The sequence below is a fragment of the Gasterosteus aculeatus genome, chromosome 7 (genome assembly GCF_964276395.1).
Source record: "Gasterosteus aculeatus chromosome 7, fGasAcu3.hap1.1, whole genome shotgun sequence".
NCBI lineage: Eukaryota > Metazoa > Chordata > Actinopteri > Perciformes > Gasterosteidae > Gasterosteus > Gasterosteus aculeatus.
This window is the reverse complement of record NC_135694.1, coordinates 22,894,517-22,916,919: the sequence shown is the minus strand read 5'-3', so window position 1 is coordinate 22,916,919 and position 22,403 is coordinate 22,894,517. Positions and strand designations below refer to the sequence as shown.

General features: G+C 42.5%; 1 protein-coding gene across 1 annotated transcript; it reads right to left on the bottom strand.

Moving 5' to 3' along the window:
• Positions 1-862: 862 nt before the first annotated feature.
• Positions 863-21,966, bottom strand: LOC120821818 (calcium-binding protein 8). Its single transcript, XM_040180846.2, has 6 exons — positions 21,484-21,966; positions 17,610-17,734; positions 15,047-15,190; positions 13,190-13,302; positions 5,915-6,065; positions 863-3,977 (listed from the first exon to the last, which is right to left on the bottom strand). The coding sequence occupies exons 2-6, from the start codon at positions 17,725-17,727 to the stop codon at positions 3,850-3,852; spliced, it is 654 nt and encodes a 217-aa protein (XP_040036780.1). The 5' UTR covers positions 17,728-17,734; positions 21,484-21,966; the 3' UTR covers positions 863-3,849.
• Between the last annotated feature and the right edge of the window lie 437 nt (positions 21,967-22,403).

The window sequence follows — 22,403 nt, the reverse complement described above, 5'->3', positions numbered from 1 at the left end:
TGTACAGGTGTCCCTTTACTTGATCTTAAACCATTTTAACAAGCCCAGATCACAAAACCAATACCCTAAATTTATAGAGAAAAACACAGACCAAAGGTTTTGTGATTGAGGCAAGCTTTTATTGTCTGCCCAGGGCATCGTACTTATCCTAATGACTTGTTTGTTAACTTAATGGAGGGTTCTGGTTCATTATCCGACAGATAATGTGGGTTAGGGGCATCTGCTGTGAGTGTTTTCTCACTTGTCTTTGACCTATGCTCTAATTACTACAATCCTGAGTAAGGGCTAATGTTTTCACTGCTCCTTAGGACGCTCCTTTTTCAGAAATGTCAACCAAATTGACCTTAAATCCTCCCATCTTGCACAGTATTTAAAGATGCATGGCCCAGTGGTGGAGGGGTTTCCTTTGTGTGCATGTATGTCACAAATGACACGGTTAGACCACTGAAAGCAATTGTGTTTGTAGTGCTTACACGACCTTGATGGATTGTGTGAGTTGAAGGGGCTGTTCCTCTGGCTCCCGGCTCCCTCATGGTACCTGCGTGGGGAAACTGCAGTAAAGGGCGCGCAGTGTAAAGCATGCTGTGTTGTCCTCCTATTTTTAGGGTTAGTATTCAAAATGACAGAGCGAGGATGATAACAAGTGACAAGTAAAGCAACACGCCTACTTCATACTGTGTTTTATAATCACTAAAATGCCCCTGCTCACAAGCTTATAGAAAGCCCAAAGTTGTGTATTAATTTGGAGATTTATGGATTAATGCTCTACCTTTGTATAGTGTTGAGTAATATTGTTTGGTTATTTGTTCAACAATGTCAAAATCCCAGTGCATAAAAATCTCTCAGAAATAAATACAGATGCTTTTTATGTCTATAAAAACAAGGTTTTATTGCATAAACATATATGGATATATTTCTTTTAGATTAAACAGTTTAAACTTGTTATTTGCATTTTTAAATATCCATTTGGTTGGCAACTATTGCTGTTTTCTTTCTCCTTTTCAAAGCAGCATGCCAGTGTTGTATAACATATCTGTGTTTAGTTTTATCTCTACATAATCTACAAGGTAAAAACATGTTTTGGTAAAAACATATCACCAAAGCAACTGTCAAAAACATGAAAATCATCAACCCATTCCGTCATGTTAAAGATGTACAGTATCATAATGTAAACTTCAAAAGTGTTGATGAAAGGTTTTTCAAATAAGTTCCCCTTGCACAGCCAGGCAAGGGTGTCTGATAGTAACAGTTATTACAGAAGGGTAAAGATAAAGTGGTCTATGCTGGTTTCAAAAGGACCAAATCCGTTGGTCAAATGCCAAATGTGCTGACAATATCAAAGACACAAACTGACTGACGGGGATTAGTGGAGCGTACGTCACACAGCAGTTTATACAGGACAGTGAGGCAGTGAGACCGTTCAATAAAAACTAATGTGACTAAAACACACCAATGTCAGTTTTAACCACCCACAGTGAGGCCAACAGTCTTCTAACCCAGAGGACGAGAAACAGGGACGATGACGATGTGACCTTGTATTTGCATATTTATAAAAATGCCCTCTCCTTCACTCCGATTTGATTAATAGCTGGTATAAATTTGAGAAAGGAAATGGCTATTACGGAATCAACTGGAAAGTCAAATCTGTGGGAGTGGTACAACACAGGGCAGTGCCACAGTAAAGAAAGAATAAATGGATTACCCTGTTGTTCAAGGACGTGAAAATCTAAACAACATGCATACTGATTTACAGCATGAAGAGACTTTTTTTGCTGTGATATTTGATTTTACAAAGCAATATTTTAGTTTCCAGAGAAAGCCCTCTCTTTACGTTTTGTCTTACCCGGACAGCGTATAAACTCACATGGCTGCACATTGGTACGATTGAAATATATTAGTTTGGTTATCATCAGACAGAAGAATAAATAATGGCTTCAAGGTATCAGATCCAATCATGGGAGCACCGTGCGATTTAGGAATCCACATGTTGCTGTTATTATGACACATGATGTTGCAATCCGTATAAACTAACAGTGTATTTCAAAGATGGCATCAACATTGGACCGTGTAGAAATAATTCTCACAACATTAATGAAAATATGTTCACGGTATCTATTGATATCACAAAATAATCACGTATAAAATCATAGAAATTATCTTCACGGTAAAGTTCTGTGTTCCACTGACTCTTTAAATGTGTTTGATAAAAACGTATTCTCAGTCGTGACATTTTTGGAAAACATTACCGGAATATGAAAATGACATTACAATGTCAGTAGATAAACAATGGAGTTTCCCAATCCCCCACCTCCAGGCGTCCCTGGCATGATCAACATCATCGGCACGACAGAAGAGGAGGAACGTGATCGTTAAACTCCTACAAGGTGTTTCTGAAATGTTGTCACCACTATGCGCTTTCTAAAATGGCAGTGCTATCAGGTCTAGACTATAACACCCAGCTACGACGCCAGAGCCAACACATCCTATCACACCAACTGCAGCAGTCACCTCCGTCTCGCATCCGATCCCGAGCTGTACCAACTGGTACGACGGCCACATTTTGGTTGTGGGGGGAAAACTGTTTGTTTGTTTGGCCACTAGAAATGGTGAATGTCCACCCACACACAGACCGAAAGGGCTCCAGTGATAAATGGCACAACACAAAACCCGAGCTCGAATACACCGGCGTTGTTCTACACGTAAACGTGGTTGTTCAAGTGTTTTCGATGCAAATCTCATTTTAACCACTAGACTGCAACCTTTTCTAAGAAAACAGCTGCTCGTACAGCACGGCAAAGCTCTGCTGTACATCCCTGAATTATCTCACTAGTTTCTACCCTTCATACATTCTGCTTGAAAAAAAAAGAAACACACACAAGTACTACATTATATATATATACAGTGAAATCCATGGGAGTTAGTGTAGTTTGATATGGCAGTATATAAACTGGCATGCTTTTTGTGCGGTTTATATTTACCACAGTTTGGCAACATGAGATGCTGAGGGGAAATATTTTCTATTAACACATTATCAACAATATTATAATCTAACTGGTCAAACTAATAGCCAAAAACAGAGCTCTACTTTGATACATTTTTAACCTCTCAGAGTGCCTGAGCTTACATCATGTACTTTCTCTCTCTCTCTCTCACACTCACACACGCACACACACACGTTGAGGGATTAATCAATCAATCAATGTCAAGACTTAATAGCACAGACGAGCGGACAGTGATGGTCCTGAACTGATCCCCCACTGAGGGTTGAGTTGTGCTCCTTTTAGATCTACAGAAAGACTTCTGTGCCCCAAGATTAGTGGACTGAGTCGAGTGAGTCAATTCTCCACATAAGGAGTTATGTTTATACGTTACTATATGAGATGTGAGTGATTTAATGTACATTCAAATACTCTGACCAACATTCAGCACCAACATTCACTCACATTCAGCGCTACTTCTCTATTGTAAATATGCCGTTGTCCATAATAAATTTGATTTTGAAATAAGGAACGGCTCATAGCACCTTATGAACATTTTCGGTTACTCGAAAATCAAATTTAAAAGGCGGTCAAAATAATATGCTCGATTAATTTTCACAGTTTATATATAAAAACATAATTATTTCCCACTTCTTCCTCGTGTGTCCACATGGTGACATCTTCAGTGCAAAACACATATACCTCTCTTCATATCACTCACGTCTACTGCTTCAATAAGTTAAGGTCAAATTAAACAAACAAAACAACTCAACTGATTGTTTAGAGAAGTGCTCGGGGTTGTGGCTGCTCCTGCTTTGGCTACAAAGACAAGGTGTGAGGTCGTGACTCCCCGCGCTCACAGTGCAATCGGTCACTCCATGCCGTTCCGCAGCATCTGATTGGCTGCGATGAGCATGACACTGATGATGAAAGCCATGGCGAAGGCGCAGATCAGGCTTTTCCTGACACACGTCTGTCGATTCTTCTTCTTAGGATGGACTGAGGGGAGTGAACGAAAAAAGAGATAAGAGAGAGAGAAAGTGTATACTTGTTCGTCTTTATCCCCAGTTTGTGCCTCCATTAGTAAATCAATTGAACGAGCTAGTCTGGCTCTCTCTAAACGTGGAAATAAATCTGCCTACAAGAACAAACCAATGGCCATTTAGTAAGAAAGCATGTTTCACATATTTAATTTGAACAGAAAAAACGATAGAGAGACTCCAAGACGTCACTAGAAACAGTCCAGGAAATAATAAGCTGATTTGACACTTGTTTTTGGATTAAACAGACAAGTTGCAACGTATTAATTTGTGTACTTTAAAAGGTGCTGATAGGCAGATTTATTGGATAAAGCCAAGTAGATTTCATATTAGTGACCATCCTTTAACAGTGTTTGGGGGTCATGATTTCCCAACCAGACACAAACAGCTAATAACCACATTATCAAAGCTAAAATGATATATACATACATACAGCAAACAGCTTTGAAATATTTGGTAAATGAACCTTGTGATGAATGGGGAATACATTTTAACATAATAAGATGCACTTTCGATCTATCTGCAGGAGGAAAAAGTCAGCCCCCCCCACCCACAAAGACACAATCTCAGGAAAGAGGAGCAGAGTGTCACCAAAACAGCAAGTGCAAGAACCAAAATGTTTCTCCCTGTCAGCCTCCTTGTCTCAGTTTGTTAGATCACACACCGCATCAATAAATCAACTCAGAGCTTTGAGTCGGGGATCTAAGAGGGACTGTGAAAGTCGTACAGGTCCCGACGGACGATGGGGAGGAAGCATTTAAGAGGGAAGTTGAGGATGTGGGAAGAGGGTTAAATGTAGGGAGTAATTCAGCTGTTACTTAGCAGAGAGGCTCTTTACCTCTTTATCTTTACGCTTCCTCTTTATGCTTCTCTTCTTTCAAAGCCTTTCAGCGGTTTCCTCTCACTAACTCCTTCCCTCAACACCCAAAACTTTGTAATAGAGAATGCAGAGCCAGCAATTCCCTGATCCCTTCTTTAGCCTCTTATTTCATCCCTCACTGTCCCTTCTCTGCTAAGTTTCTCCCGCTCCTCCCAGCTGTCTCTCTTTAGGTTTCCCAGAGACTGTAGGCCGGTACCCAATGGATTCACTAATTAAGAATCTGCTGCTTTTCTGGCCGGTTCGATCTGTCTTTACTTTTTTACTGTTTGACTTGTGGATGTTTTGCAGCAGGAAGGCAATTTCTTGCTGTAACTGAAACTAGGTCAGATTTAGGTTTACACCCCCCGAAAGCAGCATAAATTGGTTTTACTTAAGAAAAAGGGGCTTTTGTGTATTTGTTTTGCTCTCAAACACTGACTTTAAAATTCAACTAAATATATGAATTACCTTGAGACTAATCTATTTTGTTTTTTCACCCCGTTGCGGATGAAACCTTTTTGATGGATATTCATGTTGGTAGAGCAGCAGATTAAAAATGACAAATCTCACCTTGAATTTTTTGAAGCATGATTTAGATAAGTTATTTCAAAGAATGTGACGTAAAAAGTATTAAAAGTGTACTTAACCTTTTTCTTTCTGAACTAAAACTTCGAAACAAGTTGCAATACTGTTGCTGTGCGTGCTTACGCTCTCACAATTACAACTCTGCTTCGAGGTGTGAGTTGTGATTAGTCATGTCAGCCGATGTCTTGCAATGTATTTAGTTTTGCCATAACCAATAACATATTTGCCCCATGGAAAGCATTTTTAGTTGAAGCAAAAATCCCCCCCGGCCGAGTGCTTATTTTCCATTTTAGGATAACGTTTTAGATCTAAACAAATGTAAACATTCGTGGTTATGTTTAATTACCTCAGTATTAATTACAGTGCAAACTTCTTTTCTACAAGTAGATACCTGATATATCTAAATAAAGGTAAAGCAATGTAATGTTCATCCATGAAAACAGCTCCCTCACCTCCTTCATACTCAGGGCAGTTTCCTGTTTCATTTAGGCTCTCCTCCTCGGTGATGATGATGTTCTCTATGTCCTTCATTGTCAGGTGGTCCCTGAAGGCGTGGAAGAGCACCTGCTTCAGCTCATCAAGAGACAGCTGCTGCATGTCAAACTGCAAGGGGGGGGATCAATGCAGAGGCACAGTCATCCACAAGCTCTACGAGGGCAGATAGATGTAGAAGATAAGAGTGAGGTGTGTAAGCCACACGAATTGATGCAATGAATGAGTTTGTGTCTTGTTGCCCAAATGTGTAATTTGCAGGTACAGTATGGTGAGTCGGGAAGGTGTCAGTTGTAATGTAATGGCAGCATGATGCCTGTGCATCATTCGAGGTGCTACAGCTTTGTGGGTGACTGAATCAGTATGCAAACCAGTGTGTGTGTGTGTGTGTGTGTGTGTGTGCAAGCACTACTAGTTTAATGGATGCATCAGTGGCAACGGAAATTCAGGCACATTTGCCTCCCTTAAGTGGTTACATACTAATGGGATTGACCAATCTTTGACACAAAATTTGAATCTTGGCCTCCGTCTTGTTCCCTGTCTGCCATTCCGAAAAATCATGTTCTTCCTGTGCAACCCCCAGCTGATACACACTACAACCCACAGGCTCACTTGCTTATGCCATCCTCAAACCCACTGGCATCTATTTGAAGATTATTTACCTCGGTGACAGTCTCAAATACAATCAGTCGCTTGGTTTAGCACAACAGATGGACATACTGGGGCAGGCGATGCGAACACAAAGTCAATCGGGGGTATTTTATCGAGAGAAAGAAAGAAAAAGACAGTACTGTGAGATGAAAATAGGAAAGTATGGTGAGGTCAAAGCAAATGAGAGGAAGTAGTGGGAGACACAGATGGAGACTATGGAAGTAAAGTTTAGTTGCGATGGTGATGAGATGCTCATTTCAACAAAGATGCTGCATTTTTATGCTGGCGAAACCCCTAAAACTGCATATTGAATGCTCAGCCACCATAGGCAGATGTTGTTTACCAAAGGAAAAACAGCTGATGAGAGGTTAGAAAGTGTACCAGTCAGCTCAAAATGCGAGACAATCACTTATTGAGACTCGAATACTGAGTGAGTTTTTTGAGCGCATTTTGCATACATTGGCTTCTGTGTGCATTGTGCAGTCAGAAAGTATGGCAAATATTTTTATTAATATTAAATTATAAATAGCAATTGCTATCATTTATTGTACTTTTCCATGTGATTCACACTGCAATTATGAGAACAAGCCTATGGATGAACACACATGCACAAACACGAAACATTCGTTCAAAAAAATTAATATGCAGTTTATAGAAAAATCATTTCATTTGTAGATGTACAGATTTGGATGCATGTTTTGTCTACTCTTCCCTCTGTCGTATGCAGAACACTATTTGGTAACTAAAGAGCCTGAAATCAATCGTATTCTCAATTCAACAAACTGGGATCAAATCAAAATTACCTTTTTATTTTTGCTTTCAAAGGGCTTTTTGAATAGCAAACATGCAAAAGTGACAGAAGATGAAGACAGAAAAGTCTTCAGAACCAGAAAACATGAAAACATGGTAAAAAGGGGTCGCATCATAAATTGTGTGCACCTTTTCCAAAATCCCCAATCTAATTGTTGCTTGCGGTTGTCAAAATCTGCTTACATTTTCAATGATAATTTTAAAGATATTTTTAAACAATTATTTTGCATGTGTGATTATATCTAAAAAAAACACTGATTGGCCATGTAACTGCTGTGACACACACGCGAGGCCCTCCAGGGCAACCGTTTGAAGGCCTGAGCTGCCTGAGCTGCCTGATCCGCTGCCTTTCTTGGCAGAGCTGTCTGCGCTGAATGGAAAAGGAGGAACAACGGTTTGGACTGAAGCCGAAGGACAGACAGCAGGACGGCTCAGAGCAGGCGCACAGAGGATGTGCAATGTTCCTGTCTGTCCGTCTACTGGGGAAAAAGCCACAGCGGGGCCGCTACTTGTTACAACCAACAGAGTGATACCGGGTGTGCAAAGGATAGCCACAGAGAGCGTCGCCAGCGGTTGTCCTGACAACGCTCTTTTGGCTACTTTCCGCACTAAAACTAAAGTATCACGAGGCTGGTTGTCGTCTCTCGCCATAAACACCAGGTTTCCAGAATGGTAGAGGCGGGTCGCTGACCGCTACGTTAACAGGGCACATGATCAGAAACATTAATGAGATATTGGGAAAGGATCAGGAATAATGCTGCGGAAAAATATGAATAACATACAAAGTAACATGCAAACAATATAAACACACTCAGTCACATAGTCTTTTGCCCCTCCCCTCCCCTAGAGTCTCAATGAGGCTTTTTGCCCTTGGCGACCAGTGACCAGCGACATACTGAAGGAGCCAGGACACGTCAATCAGAACAACAGGTGCTTTCCCTCAGTCCCTCCCGTCTAATCCGTCGAGCCCGGGTACCAAACAAGCTTGTATTGCCAGTTGTCCACCTGCTCTGTCTTGTGACCCCTCTCTAAAATGTCACCCAGGTGGACAACCTGCAAGCATTAATACTTTATTATGCACTCCCTTTGTCTCATTTTTCTTATCTGTATTCTGTAGACTGCAGCAGTGCTGCCAGGGTCATGTTGCATCTTCAAGTTCAACGAAGGTTTTTCCTCTCATTTTGAACTAAAGTGCTTTGGCCAAAAATAGACTGTATGTGCACAAATACAGACAAATAAAGAGGAGAGACCTTAGTATAACATTTCAGGTCAGAAAAGTTATTATTAGTCACAATTTGATGTGATGAAATGTAATCTGAAGCAAAATATTCCACATTTGAGGCACTGAAAAAAAAACAGCACTGGAACAGCCACCTTTTAATAATTTAACTCACGGCTCACACCCACACACATGCCCCCCCCCACACAGTCACTATAAAGGGATGCATAGACATAGAGAGAGTTTGCCTGTCTTTCATTGAATGAAGTAAATGAGTTAATTACAAAAATAAAACAATGAACTTTATTTGCATAGTACCTTTTATGCACTGTATGTAGGTCAAAGTGCTTCACACACAAAACAGGGAAAAATACACAAATGATGAAATAAAGATAAGAGGAAAGAGAGACAAAATAGAACATTCTAGAATGAAAAACACAAGATACAGTAATAATACAAATTAAATCAGTAGCCATGGAGAAAACATCAACAAGACACTGCAGCAGCATCAAAAGGTCACCTCTATATTCTACTCTCGTTTATTCATTTTGCAGTGAGGGATATTTGAAGTTTTAAGACAAACACTCAGAATGTGTTGTGCCTTGAGAGCTCTCTCGGCCAATAGGGGCCTGGCCAAAGATACCACACAACAGAAGGTTCATATCCCGATGGATGCAGACTCACCACAGCTCTTGATTGCAACACATTTATAAAAAGAAAATCTCCCCATGGGTTTAACCTCACTGTAAGTCTCATGTCGGGCCCAGCCCAAAGTTGACTAGCAAACCACCCTCCCCTGGAGCTGTGGGAGTTAACAAAAAAAAACCACATTCATATCAACTCAAATCGGCCAACCACTAACCACTGTTTGTATTTTCATGTATTTTGCATGCCTGCAACCAGCAGTCGGTTTTACGGCCCGTTATCAGATACATAAATGAGGTATTGGGATTGGATAAAACGGTGGGGGGGGGGGTAGTTTAAAAGATGATGGTAAAATGTAATCACAAAACTAGTTAATAATAATAAGACACTGTTGAAAAACTAGAAATAATGTCCAACTCTCTCACAGTCATTTGTTCGGCCCTAAATTTTGCCCTCGGCGGACAGAGACGGGTCACATGCTCAAGGACACATCAGTCAGAAGAACGTCTTCTCATTGTTTCTTTTATCTGTGCTCCCTTTGTCTTATTTGTCTTGATCGCGGCAGTGCTGTCAGGGTTAAGATGCAAGTAAAGTTTATGTCTACACAAATATTTAATCATCTCCTTAACTGCATGTGCACAAATGCAAAAATTGGGGACAGATCTGAGTATAACATTGCACGTGAGATAAGTTATTCTTCACAAAGTAAGCAGAGGTAATAGTCAATCAAAAGATAAATAATAGATTAATTAGATCCACAGAAATAACACCAGTGCCAATTAAATGTGATTAAATGCAAAACGTTACACTCTAAAGGTGGAAGAAGTTCTATCCCACTCGCTGTAGTTGTTAAATGAATTACACCTGAGGTAAGTTTGGATGAAACTGTCCATCAAAACGCGGTTCTTACATATTGTTTTTCCCTCGAAATTTGGCAATGCTGGTCTAAACCCTGCATCCTGCATCCTGTGGCAATAGATGCAAACGGTAGTGGTGAGTTTTTCTCCAGCGTTTGGCGGTTAGAAAGCCACATTAACGTGTAGAAGCACTCTCCAAGTGGAATTTTCATAAATATGTCCCCTTTAACATTGGTAACGTGACGTTTGACACAAATGTGTGCAGAGTGGATGTTCAGTCTGCTGTTCTATTTTCACACTGCAGAGATGAAAGGACATAATTGGCTGCTTGGAAAGACTGGTTTAAGCCCAAATAAATGACATGGTAGGTTTTTCAAGCGCTTGAGGGTGCCAGAACCAAGATCGGGCTGGGATTGCCTCTCAACAGTTCTCAATAAATGAACGATGAGCCGGCGGCCAGCAGCTAAAAGTGCTAATGGTGTAAACAACTCTGGGCGCTGTTATCAGCTGTAAGTGCTGAATGATAGTGGCGAAGTGGGGGACACTGACGTGCACGTCCATTAAGGAGAAACTGTGATTAGAACACGCGGAAAGGGAGAGCAACTTCATTCTCTGCTCATTGTCATTGTCGGGAATGTAGTTGCGATGCAGTTTTCAGAATGAGAATTCTTTAAGGCACAATAACGGACAGACTGAATCAAGTGAAATATTAATTTGTTTTATTTCTCTTTAGGGTCCTTTCCATAATGTAAAAATTGGAGCCTGCTAATGGCAGAAAAGCCCTTTCAGTGACAGCAAACAGGCTAGCCCATAGATTATCATGGCGTTTCAGATGTTCTACATTTTCAGGTTTGTTTTGTGGATTTCAAGCTTGTTATGGCCGCACGTTGCGTAAAAGAAGATATATGCCACAGTTCTAAAACACTAGGTTTCTACATAAAATCCTTTGCAAAGTATGCTTTTTGATCAACATCATTAACAAGTGTTAGCACGTCTGTGCTACGCTAGCCACTGAAGGTTTACTGAATGCACAAACATGATAAAGTAAAATCAAAATCGAAATATACCGAAGATACCATTGCGGATACAGCCCAGAGAACGGTGAACCTAGTTTAGCAGTGGAAACAGGATTATCGCTAACCTGCTGGGAGTAATATCTCCCTTTATTTGTGAGCTTCAGAGGAAAGTTAACCATTTGGTGGAGGCGTAGCTTTACATGAATAATATATCTATACACCTGTATATAATTGTAGCGAATGTGAGGTATTATACTTTATGCTTTCATGATAACCTTATTTCAGACTCCCAGAAAGATCCTGGCTCAAGGATAGTTGTTACAGGATTGTTACATCAGTTGCGACGCTTCCTTTTCTATTTACCATCTACCGTTTTCTCAAAGCAGATATCCAAATCTCCCTTGCAGCTTGTACTCTTACCATGCTGCAGAAGAACATTCTTTTCAGATATTTCTTGAGTATACTTAATAGAACAGGCAGGATGCAATCACCAGGACACACAAAATGTATTACACACACAAATGCACACAACATTTGATTGTAATCAAAAACTACCAACTCCAGTTTCTATGAAGAAGTAAACCATTCCATCTCACTGTGCAACATATCGTCGGACAATTGTGAACCGTATCATCATGATCCACCATGATGTGCCCCCTTCTCTTCTATCTTTCTCTTTTTAATATAATGACTCTCCTTCTTGCTGTCTCCCTCTGAGGTCTGTGAAACATAAACAGAAACACCAAATACACACAAAACACAGCTCTCGCCGTCCCCAGAGACACACTTCCTCCCACCATTTCAACCCCTTGTCCTCTGTCCTTCCATATTCTTTCATTTTCCTTTATCCCTCTATCTACTATCCCGCTTTTCTCTCTTCTTCCACTCCTCATTTTTCCTTCCCCTTCTACCTGTTTTCTTTTAGTCCGTCTTTCTCTTCGCGGGGCTTGAATATTTTAAATCAACCCCGGATGAACACTGTGTGCGACCTTCATGAATCGCAGGCACGCGTACCTCTTCCTTCGTTCTTTCCCGCTCTCCTCCTTTGTGATTCTCCTTCATATTCCTGTATCTTATATGTGGGGCACCTTCAACCCCCCCGAACCAACACCACCTCCCCTGTTCATCAACATATTGTCCATCTTACCGCTCTATTCTCATCTGTTTTATCTTTGCACACTGAAGCCCGTCTTGCTCCATCCCTCCTTCAGATGTAATGTGTCCTATTTATAAAATGTGACACAATATTTCCCACGACTTGGAAAGAAATTGCGTTGATGTTAAAATCTTACATTTCCGAAGATCGTGTATGGCAAAGATATTTTTTTCCTGAAGCGATTGCAGAATGAAAAGCAATTTAAATGTGTTTGTAACCTAAAACACACCTCCTCATTTCAGTGAGTCACCCTCCAAACGTTTCTCCTCTTATTTGACTCAAAGAAAGCAGAGAACTGCTTCCTTAGAGCTGTCTGCTCCACCAGCCATCCTCACCCTCCTCCCTACACACACACACACACACACACACTGAAAACCTTTTCATTATTGTCGCATGCCTTACCTAAGTGGCAAAAAGGCACTTTGAGAGCAACACATTTTCACCAGTGGAACAATTAAAAAAATAAAAGCAAGCTTGTTGAAAAGCATGCAGATGAGCTGCCAGCCTTAATAACCACCGAGACGAGTTCGGACACTTGAAAGCACGGAAGCTACAATCGTTATTATGGAAATGCCCCCTGCCACACACAGGCACACACCCAGACTCCAAAACATACAAACATACTATTTAAAAGCAACACACTTAATTCTGGCGAGATACACCTTTCATCCGAGATCCTGGGTTGAAAGAAGAAAAGAAGTTTCTTCTTTAACCGATAACAGAAGAATGGTGGGTGCAATTTGTTTGTGTGTGTGTGTGTGTGTGTGTGTGTATTTGCGTAAAGAATGTAACTCATACGTGATGGGGATTGTGAGTGAGGAGAAACTAAAGCGTTAAGAGGAAGAGGAGGAAGAGGAGGACAAGATGGTTTTGTCTTTCACCTGCCAGAAGATGTTGTCAATGGTGTTGCCCAGAAATCCTTCTCTGTTGTCAGATGACAGCAGTTTGGGCCCCAGTATCGTCATGAACTCCTCAAAATCTACCTGGCCGTCCCCTGCACACACACACACACACACACACACACACACACACACACACACACATAGAGACCACCTCACCTTTTAAATAGGGTGTCTGCACCTATATGCAAAGTAGTGCCTGTCTGTGTGGTTGAAGATGGCGTTTATAGACAGTTTTTTTATGTTGCAGTGCAGGAAACATTTTAATTTAAGATTCAAGGGACACAACTTGTGTTTGCATTATGTATTCTACTGTTGCATGTTGTTTAGAGACAACAATCAACAGCCAACGTCCCGTGGAATTAATACTCAATGAACATCCCCACCACAGCATGTCTCATGGCCTGCTGCACAAACACCAGATACTATACTGTGCATCGCTGATATTGATATTTCCACCCTTTTACAATGTTATTTAACGTTACTTGATGCTCTATTTTATGGGTCTGTAATTTCTGAATATTTCCCAAGAACATCACTTATGTGGAACCATGTAATTTGGCACTAATAACCGGAAAGACAGAGACACTATCTATACAGTTCCAATCAATGATAATTAACTTCTGTTGTAACATAGGGAGTCTTTCATTTAGTGTGAAGTAGGCAAGATGAACAGAGAAAATTAGAAAATTGTCAACAGACAAACATGCAATTCAACATCTAAGGAGAATTTAGTGTTTGATAGTATTTAGGTGAGTTTAATTGGAGGTGTTCTTTCTAATAAATTCCTCTGTTTCCCCACAGTGAGTGTCAAATTATACAAATAGTGTTTGTAGTAAATGTTTCAGAAATGATCAAGAAATGACGAGGCAATTGCAGACCTTTAAAAGGAGGCATTAGCTTGCAATACATAAATTATTAATAAATAATGATAGCAGTCCCTAAAAATAAATCTTCAAATTAGCATAATACAATATTGTTATTTAAGACTACTTTGCCTTAAACCTTAGGGGTATTATAAGTACATAATGCAAGAGTGGGGATTTAATGAAGTAACGTGAATCATCTGAAGGACTGTGCAGGTTGTCCAAGAAGATAGTAATTGACATTCTTGAACTGATCGTGCTGGGACGGCTTTCAGTGCTCTATTAGCGCCGCCATGGAGAGGATAGAAGTCAGAGGTGGACGATTTTAAAAGAGATACTTCCCTACAACATATTCCCCTGGGAACAAACGGCAGCGCTGCTCTCAGACGGTCGGGACTCGTCGAGGCGAAAGCAAAAGGCTTTTAGCTTTGATAGTTTCCACAAGTCATGGAATCAAGAGCAGGCGTACAAGAACTAGTTGAAAGCTTGACTAGCTTGATTGCGATTTAAAGACTGCTTCATAGTCATTTCAATCCTGTGTTGATTTACAAGCACAGCTGGAGTTTAAGGAGCAGCAGCCGACAGATTCTCCATTCAATGTCTCCAGTTGAATTGATTTTTGACAATTGTCCACCTGCTGCTATAAAGGGAGATTAAAGACTGTTTTGCAGGGTAATTTTGATGGTGACAGTAACACAAGGCATTTTAAGAGAGGGATTAATTGCATTTGTGTTATCTTTTTTAAATGTTTATTTACAGCACATTAGAATTTGAATATTCATACAGCCGGCTTTTAATGGAATGAAATATTGTTCTCGTGTATATAATACTTTGAAATAGACACAGCAACTACAACAAACATTAAGCCACATATATGCCGTGTATGTTAAACTGCCTTGTGTAACAGTGTGTTTGTGCGTGCCTGCATGCTTTGTGCATGCGTCCGCGTGTGTGCGTCCTCATGGAGCCTTACCATCCATGTCCAGTCTCTGCATGATGATGGCCAGCTCCACTTCGCTGGGCATGTAACCCAGGGAGCGCATGGCCATACCCAGCTCCTGTTTGGAGATGAAACCATTCCCATCACGATCTAAAACACGAAACGCCTCACGGATCTCTGCAAGACAAACAGACATACAACATAACGCGATATTGTGTGTCAGCCCGTCTGCCGGACACATCATTTATTTTGAATACTGACATCTTTCAGTAACCAACCAACTTGCTGTTTAGGTTCGCGTTTTTTTCTTCTGATTTTAACAAGCTGTCATTGCTTAAAGTCTTACACATTGAGTCATCCAGTGATGTAAATGAGATGAGTCAGATTATAGCCGGTGTGCAGACAGTGCTGATGGCAGGCTTCTCCATTAACTGGAAGTGCGGCATCCTTTTCCCTCAGCCAGTCAGAGGGATCCCCTGCTCTCCCTTCCTGCACTCTCTTTCTTTCCTTGATTCTCTTACATCTTTATATACTTATTGTATCGGTCCCTCCAACTAGCACAATTGCCAACAGACTGCCAAGATCATTCTCTCCTCCCACGTAAAAAGCTTGCTTCTAAATTGAAATTGTCAGTAAACGCACACGGCTCATGCGGCATCTCTCTACTCTACTCAAAACCTCTGAGGACCTTCCAAGAAAAGACCCTGGTCAATCTCTGGCTAATTACCCGTCAATCACTTTGCTCTTTCTGAGCGCAGGGGGAGTTTTTTGGATTGCGGTCGAGGTGGTTAAATGTATTGACTTTATAAAGACAGCAGGGACAGGAGAGACTTTGCATGTCTTTCTTAAGCATCTTCTCATAGGCCAGACTTTTTCCTTTACTTCAGCGGGCAGGAGAGAGAGTTCAGTTGGCATTGGCCACTGGTGCAGATCGTTGTAGAGAAACAATTTAGAAGAGCAACCGCCTGCTGGATTAAGGATTTCTAATTTGAGTTTACACAGGACCAATCTTTATCTGTCTCCCTCAGACTCTGTGTCAGTAAAATTGACGCCTGACAATAAGTCAGTGTCGGATCTGCCTCCTATGACTGTCTTTACTCTTCACGTCTGCTGCGATAGAGCCAAAGTTCAGTCCCTGCCCCCATTTAAGATTGTAAGTATCCCACACGGCGGATAACTACATGCAACTCACTGCCTCTGTCACTAAATAAAGTGGGAATCAGAGGGAAGCGATTGGGCTTCAGCCTCTCAAAACAAAGTGAGTCGTAGGGGTACAAAGAAGCTGGTTGTGTTTGTGTTTGTGTGTTTGTATCAGCATACGGCCCTGCCTGATATAAATTCAACCCCTCAGGACTGTACTTGCTCTCACTGTGATTGATGAAACGCCTCAAAAGCAGAGAAAAGGACAGCACTGATCCAACACAGGGGTGATTAACCAGCCTTCTATCTGCGCGAACAGATGATCGCGGAACAACCTCCAGCATCTCTCTGAAGTGGGATTAGGAGGTTTCAAATGCTGGAAGCCAACTCCATGGATATTTTGTCCACATCAAAGAGTCCATTTGGATAATGCCTCCTCATGATGTCTGGAGTTGAAATTTCAAATAGCTCTGCACAGGTCCACACCATCTTAACCGCGTCGGTGCCCTTGGAAAAAAGCTCACCGACAAAGACCAACCGTTCTAAAGATGTAAAGACATTTCCGTCACCGTAGCCGATCTGCTTTCAGCTCACCAAAGCAACTGTTTGAGTGAACTGGGTTGAATAGAGTTTCACGCAAGGGACATTGGATTAAAAGATTTATGCTACAAAGTACTTCATAAGTTCATTCGAGCAAACTGCACGAGGCCACGTGTATTCTGTATTAACAAAAATAAGCAGCATCAGTCACAAACGCACTAGCGTGCCTCTGCCCGTGCTCGATGTCGGGGTTAGAGCTACTTCTTTCCCTCCAAAGCAACCGATGTAAAACACGTATTCACTCATTGCTTGGCTGACACAATCAATTGCCAGAGCAACGGAAATAAAACCCACTTTGTGATTTGGTTTTCCTCCAATCATGAGGGTTTTGTATCAGAAAAAGTCCCTTTTAAGGTAATCATATTGAGATGTTTTTGTCAACTTACTTGTGTAAAGCTGCATTCAATACTGGGGAGTTCATCTACGATTCGGGTTGTTTACAGACAAAACACATGGCTGTGCTTTACCTCAAATGATCAAAGTGCAGTTTTATTTTCATAGTCAGTTTACCAAAAAAGTTCCTGCAATTTCTATTCCAAATGGTTTGAAAACTCCATCCGTAAACTTATATCAACACAATACACGTCCTATTTCAAGCCCCACACGTCTGATATCTGGTATTCAAGTCCTGCGATGGATTTTAGTTCAAAAGCGCCATAATTAGAAACCAATGCCTCGAGTCAAGCCCTGACAAAATGGCTGAATGGAAATCTGTTCCTCACAAGACTCTTTCGTCTTTCCAAGTCTTTCGTTACTGCGTTGTCGCAGCAGTGAAACATGAATTTCTAGTGTACCTCACACTCCACTCTGCAGCCCCGCCATGAAACAGCATGAAACCCTCCGTAAGCACACTCACCCCCCAGCTCCTCCGTGGAGATGCTGTTGAGCTGGAAGGCTTCGCTGCCCTCCGTCAGGGAGCTGCTCAGGTAGTTGTCTGGATAGAGCAGGCCCGCGCGCACATGGTGGAATGGCATCTTCTCCCTGCAAAGTACACACACACACAAATACTATCTAAATACACTTTCAATGTTTGTTTGCTTTAGCGAGAACTACACAAACTACAGGTGAGAGGGATTTGAGTCTCAGTGCGTGCATGTGTATTCAAAACCCGACTACCCACGCGGCCGTGAGCCCTTTTTTTAGAAACACAAGCTCCTGCGAGGAACGTTGCTCCTTCCACTCTGCTAATCCTCATTCCTGGGAGAAACCGCTGTCTCCTCGTGGCAGAATCACAGTGGCAAATTATGTAATCACATTATAATTCAATGGATTCACAGCAGAGATTCCACTGTTGTTCATTGTTCTGATGAAACAGCATCAGAGTGCATCCAGGAACAAAAAGGAATAAAGTCCCGTCATTTGCCATTGTTTTTCCTTCAACCCCTCGCTGGCACCCAACACCTCACCAAGAGACCTCGGAGCTGAACAGGGCATCAATCATCCAGCGTGAAGCTCTACTTAGATTCATGGGAGTTGTCCCTCTGAGGGCTTTCCCTGCGTAATGTTCAACCGTGGCAATATGCTTCATGTAATATTCCTGACAATAGCAAGTGATGAACTGTTGAGTTAACCGAAGGTTACAGAGGAAGTGATGGAGATCCCGAGAGTATTTTGTCAGTGCGTCGGGGCCAGACAGGACAGATAGAGATAGAAGTGGAAATGTCTCGCTCTCTGGGAACATGGACCTCTCCTCTCCTCTAAATACATGTGACATAAGAAGCGGTTGTTCAATGTTTTGTAATCTTGAAAGCGGATGATAGGGACTCTAGAACCCCAAATGTATGTCCACAAGCACTGAAAGTGAGTTGTTCAGGATAAGTCCCCTTTAAAGTATTTACCATGCATCTGTTTTGCCGACGTGATTATCGGGTCCCAGCTGCTTGAGGTGGTTGATGTTACAGCTTTATGTAGATGTTACTGTGCAGCTGACATTGAGTCAGTCTGCTAACTTTTCCACTGGATGTGCATATTTTTAATAATCATCGCTGATGGTTGAAAGCTCAAAATATTTTAAATACTCTTTAATTAAGGTGCTATGTGAAGCAGGTTAACAACATTGACATATTGGGGCAATAACTTCAAGCCTAAAATAATTGAAAGTGCAAATACAATCATTACTGAGGAGATTGGCAGTATTTCTATTATACCCTCAAATAAATAAAAAATGAATATTTGACTTGAAGCAACATGTTAGTTTAGTGCATGCATGTGTGGATCTATTTTCCTCTTGCTATATTTATATATATATAAATAATACAAAGAGAGAAAATGGATCCACACATGCATGCACTAAACTAACATGTTGGAGATATGTGCATAATGCAGCAGCAGATATAGTTAACGTATATGTACGGGTACGTAATTGTCGTAATGATACATGTAAATTTGGGTGGATAGATTAGTCATGACTGTTCGACAAGTTAACCTGTGGATGTTGGGTAAGTAGTATATGAGTTGTATCAGTGGTGTTTCCTCCCTTTGGCAGTGGTGTGAAGAGACTGGTTGGTTTATACTGCCTTATACTATGATTCATGAAGTGTGTAGGGCATCCGTTAACTGTGGTGCAAGAAAGAGTCATAGAGGAGATTTGGTATTGAATTAATATAAGAAAACAGTCCATATGCTTTCACTATTGTTCCACTGACATAAACACCCACTCTGTCATAGGAGATTCAGGAGCGGGGAGATTATGATTCTATACCTTTTTCCTACCTCTCTTTTACTCCCTCATTTTTTTTCTCCCCTATATTTTTGGATGGAGTTATTTTCTACATGTGAAAACCGGACTTTTATCACAGAGACATGAAGGAGAGCTGACAGAGACAAGCTTCAGCGCAAAACCTCCATCTGATAAGCCGATTGCCTGCCTGAGAGCAGTAAGAGAAGTAGCAGACAGACAGACAGACAGGTGAGAAAGGTAGAGGGAGGAGGGGTGCAAATGGGATGAAAGAAGCAAATGAAAGGGGGCAGGCTGACAGTGTTTGAACTGTGGGGTCACCTGCACCCCAGGGGGCAGAGTTTTCAAGTCTGCAGCGTGGCGATCAGAACGAATTGACGCACAGACTAGAGGGAACATGAAGGGGAATATGTAGAGAAGAGAATCGTGTTTCTTCCTCCCTCTGTCCCCACAGAGAGAAATGCATTAAGACAAACGTAGAGAAGAGGCGAGAGGTAACAGCCGTGTTTAGCCCGACATGGCTGTTACTGCCGCAGTCGCTTTAACCCTCAAAGCTCAGTGATTTAACTTTGTCCAAGGACGTCTGAGGTAGGATGTGTTAGCTGGCCAGACGGACTTCAAGATAAATCAACAAATAATTCTCTTTTTACTTTGAGCCACAAAAACGTCAGTTGGAGCCCCTCTTCTTCATCAGTTGGCCGCCTGCCAAATATAATATTAAAAGCACCGGACGAACTCCAACTCTGTAATTTGTCAAAATAGACCACAGTGCCCAACAAAGGGAAAGAAAGACAAATTGTTCAAGCCATCTATTCTTCAACAGACAGAATAAGATGGCTTCTAATTAGATTTGCTGCTAAATGAAAATTAAAAAACAATAATGGAAATCCAATAAACTGTCCTTTCTGTCTCTGCCCAATGTCACGTTTTCAGCGTCCTCTTGGAGTCACCTTGGGCCAAGACAGGCCGCCTCTACACAGCTGTCTCTCTCTGAGTGTACTCTGAAAACATGTCCTCAACCCAGGCGCTACGGGTTGCCCACCTTTTTGCCTACCGATGTTTCTTCCGGAGGTCAACCTGGGTCATCCAACACGCTCTACCTGACCACGCCACGCCAATTGGAAAGCTCTGGTACTTGAGCTCGAGTCCTACCGTCGCCGCCGCCCCCCCCCCCCCCCCTCCTCCAACGAGGCGCCACACTGCGCGCATCTGGCGCAGCTGAATTCACAGCGCCCGATGCTCCAAGTTGGCTCCACATTCTCAGTCCCATTGCACTGAGAATGTGGCGACCGAGAACGAAAATATTCAAAAACATGCGCTCAACCCTGCAAGAATGCGCGCACTCACACTGGACGATGCCACGCACGTACTCCAACAACAACATGCACAACGCATTGCGTTCCTCACGCGCACAGGCGGGTCCCGTATATATATATATATGCACGTCTGGCAGGTGACATTTGGCGATCACGTTGTATCGCTTTGAAGTTTTATAGCATCTGTCAATTAGAATGAACACAACGGGGCTTTTGACTGCATCCAGTCCCCGTTTATCACAAACAAAACACTACGTGAGCTGCCACCGTGAACAGGTCGAAAAGCGTCAAAGCATGATGTATATTGATGGAGTGATGTACGTCCCACTGTGTGCTGAGACAATTATACTGTAATTACACTGATAGCGCGCGCGTGCGGCGGACCTATAATCACCCCATCACACCGATCAAACCCACGCAGCGCGCACTGACGCGCACGAAAAACAGCTGGAAAGAGATTTCCAGCAGCAGTTGAAATACAGTCGGGTAGCTGCTGAACGCAAATAAACACAAGTGCGTTGTTGAAAAAAAGAAGAAGCACATCTTATCCAGGCTGTGGACACATAGTAGGTACACGCACACACATTTAGGGAGATTACAACAGGTGCAGTCGCCTGCGCGGCTCCGCGGCCGTCAGCGGTACCGACGCATGGGCGGTCGGTCGGTCGGTTGCGGGTAATCACCTTTTTAACGCGCCCACCCGAAGGTGGCACAGTAATAAGTCGTCTGTAGCCTACCTCCCTGCGAGACGACTGGTTCCCCGGCGTCAGGCTCACCCGGCTCGGCTACAACACCGTCGGCGGAGATGCTGAAGGTGTTTTGAATCGCAAAAAGGTGTGTTTGGTCCGTTTGCACCCGTCTCGTGCTCTCGGGGAGTCCGTCCGACAGCCGAAGATGGACTCATTCAGTCCGTGTGTGGGACCTGCTTTGGGGATTCACCATGTGTCATGCGCTGCACACTTTTTTAGGTCTCTAAAAAAGGATTCTTAAAAAGCATCCAGTGGTTAGAGGGAGAGGAGGAGGAGGAGGAGGAGGAGGATGAGGAGGAGGAGGAGGAGGAGGAGGATGGTGGTGCTGGGAGATTCTGGCCGTTTTTAGATGAAGCCCAGACCCAGTGCCATCAGTTTTCTACATCTCACTTCTTATCGCCACGTCTTGAGAATTTAGGAAGAAGCAGTTGGTGGGTAGAGCGCCAAGTCTTCGTCCTATCAGGACGCCGCCCAGACGCCCACGGGTCTGGCTCTAACAAAACGGGGCTGCTGCTGCTGCTGCTGCTGCTGCTGCTGCTGCTGCCAGTTTTACCTCTCACCAAAAATAATAATATGAATTGCGATTGATTTCAATCTCCTCTGTCGAATCAACGCCGGGTGGTTGAAAGCTTTGAGCGCAGATCTGCAAAAGAAAAAGGGCAGAATGATGTGCGGGGATCTCCCGACGCTCCCGCTGCTTTTATCTCTGTTACTCCCGGAGACAGATTTAACCCGTGTTCGGTCCGGTCCGGTAAGGGAGGGGGCACACGGGGGTGTTGGGGTGTGGTGGGGGTGGGGGGGGGGGGGTATAGCAGCAGAGGTGCGACTCTTAAGTGAGCGGGGGAATCATTGTGCAGGTGCGTGCGTGTGCGTGGAGAGGGAGTCAGAGAGAGAAGAGGAGAGGGGAT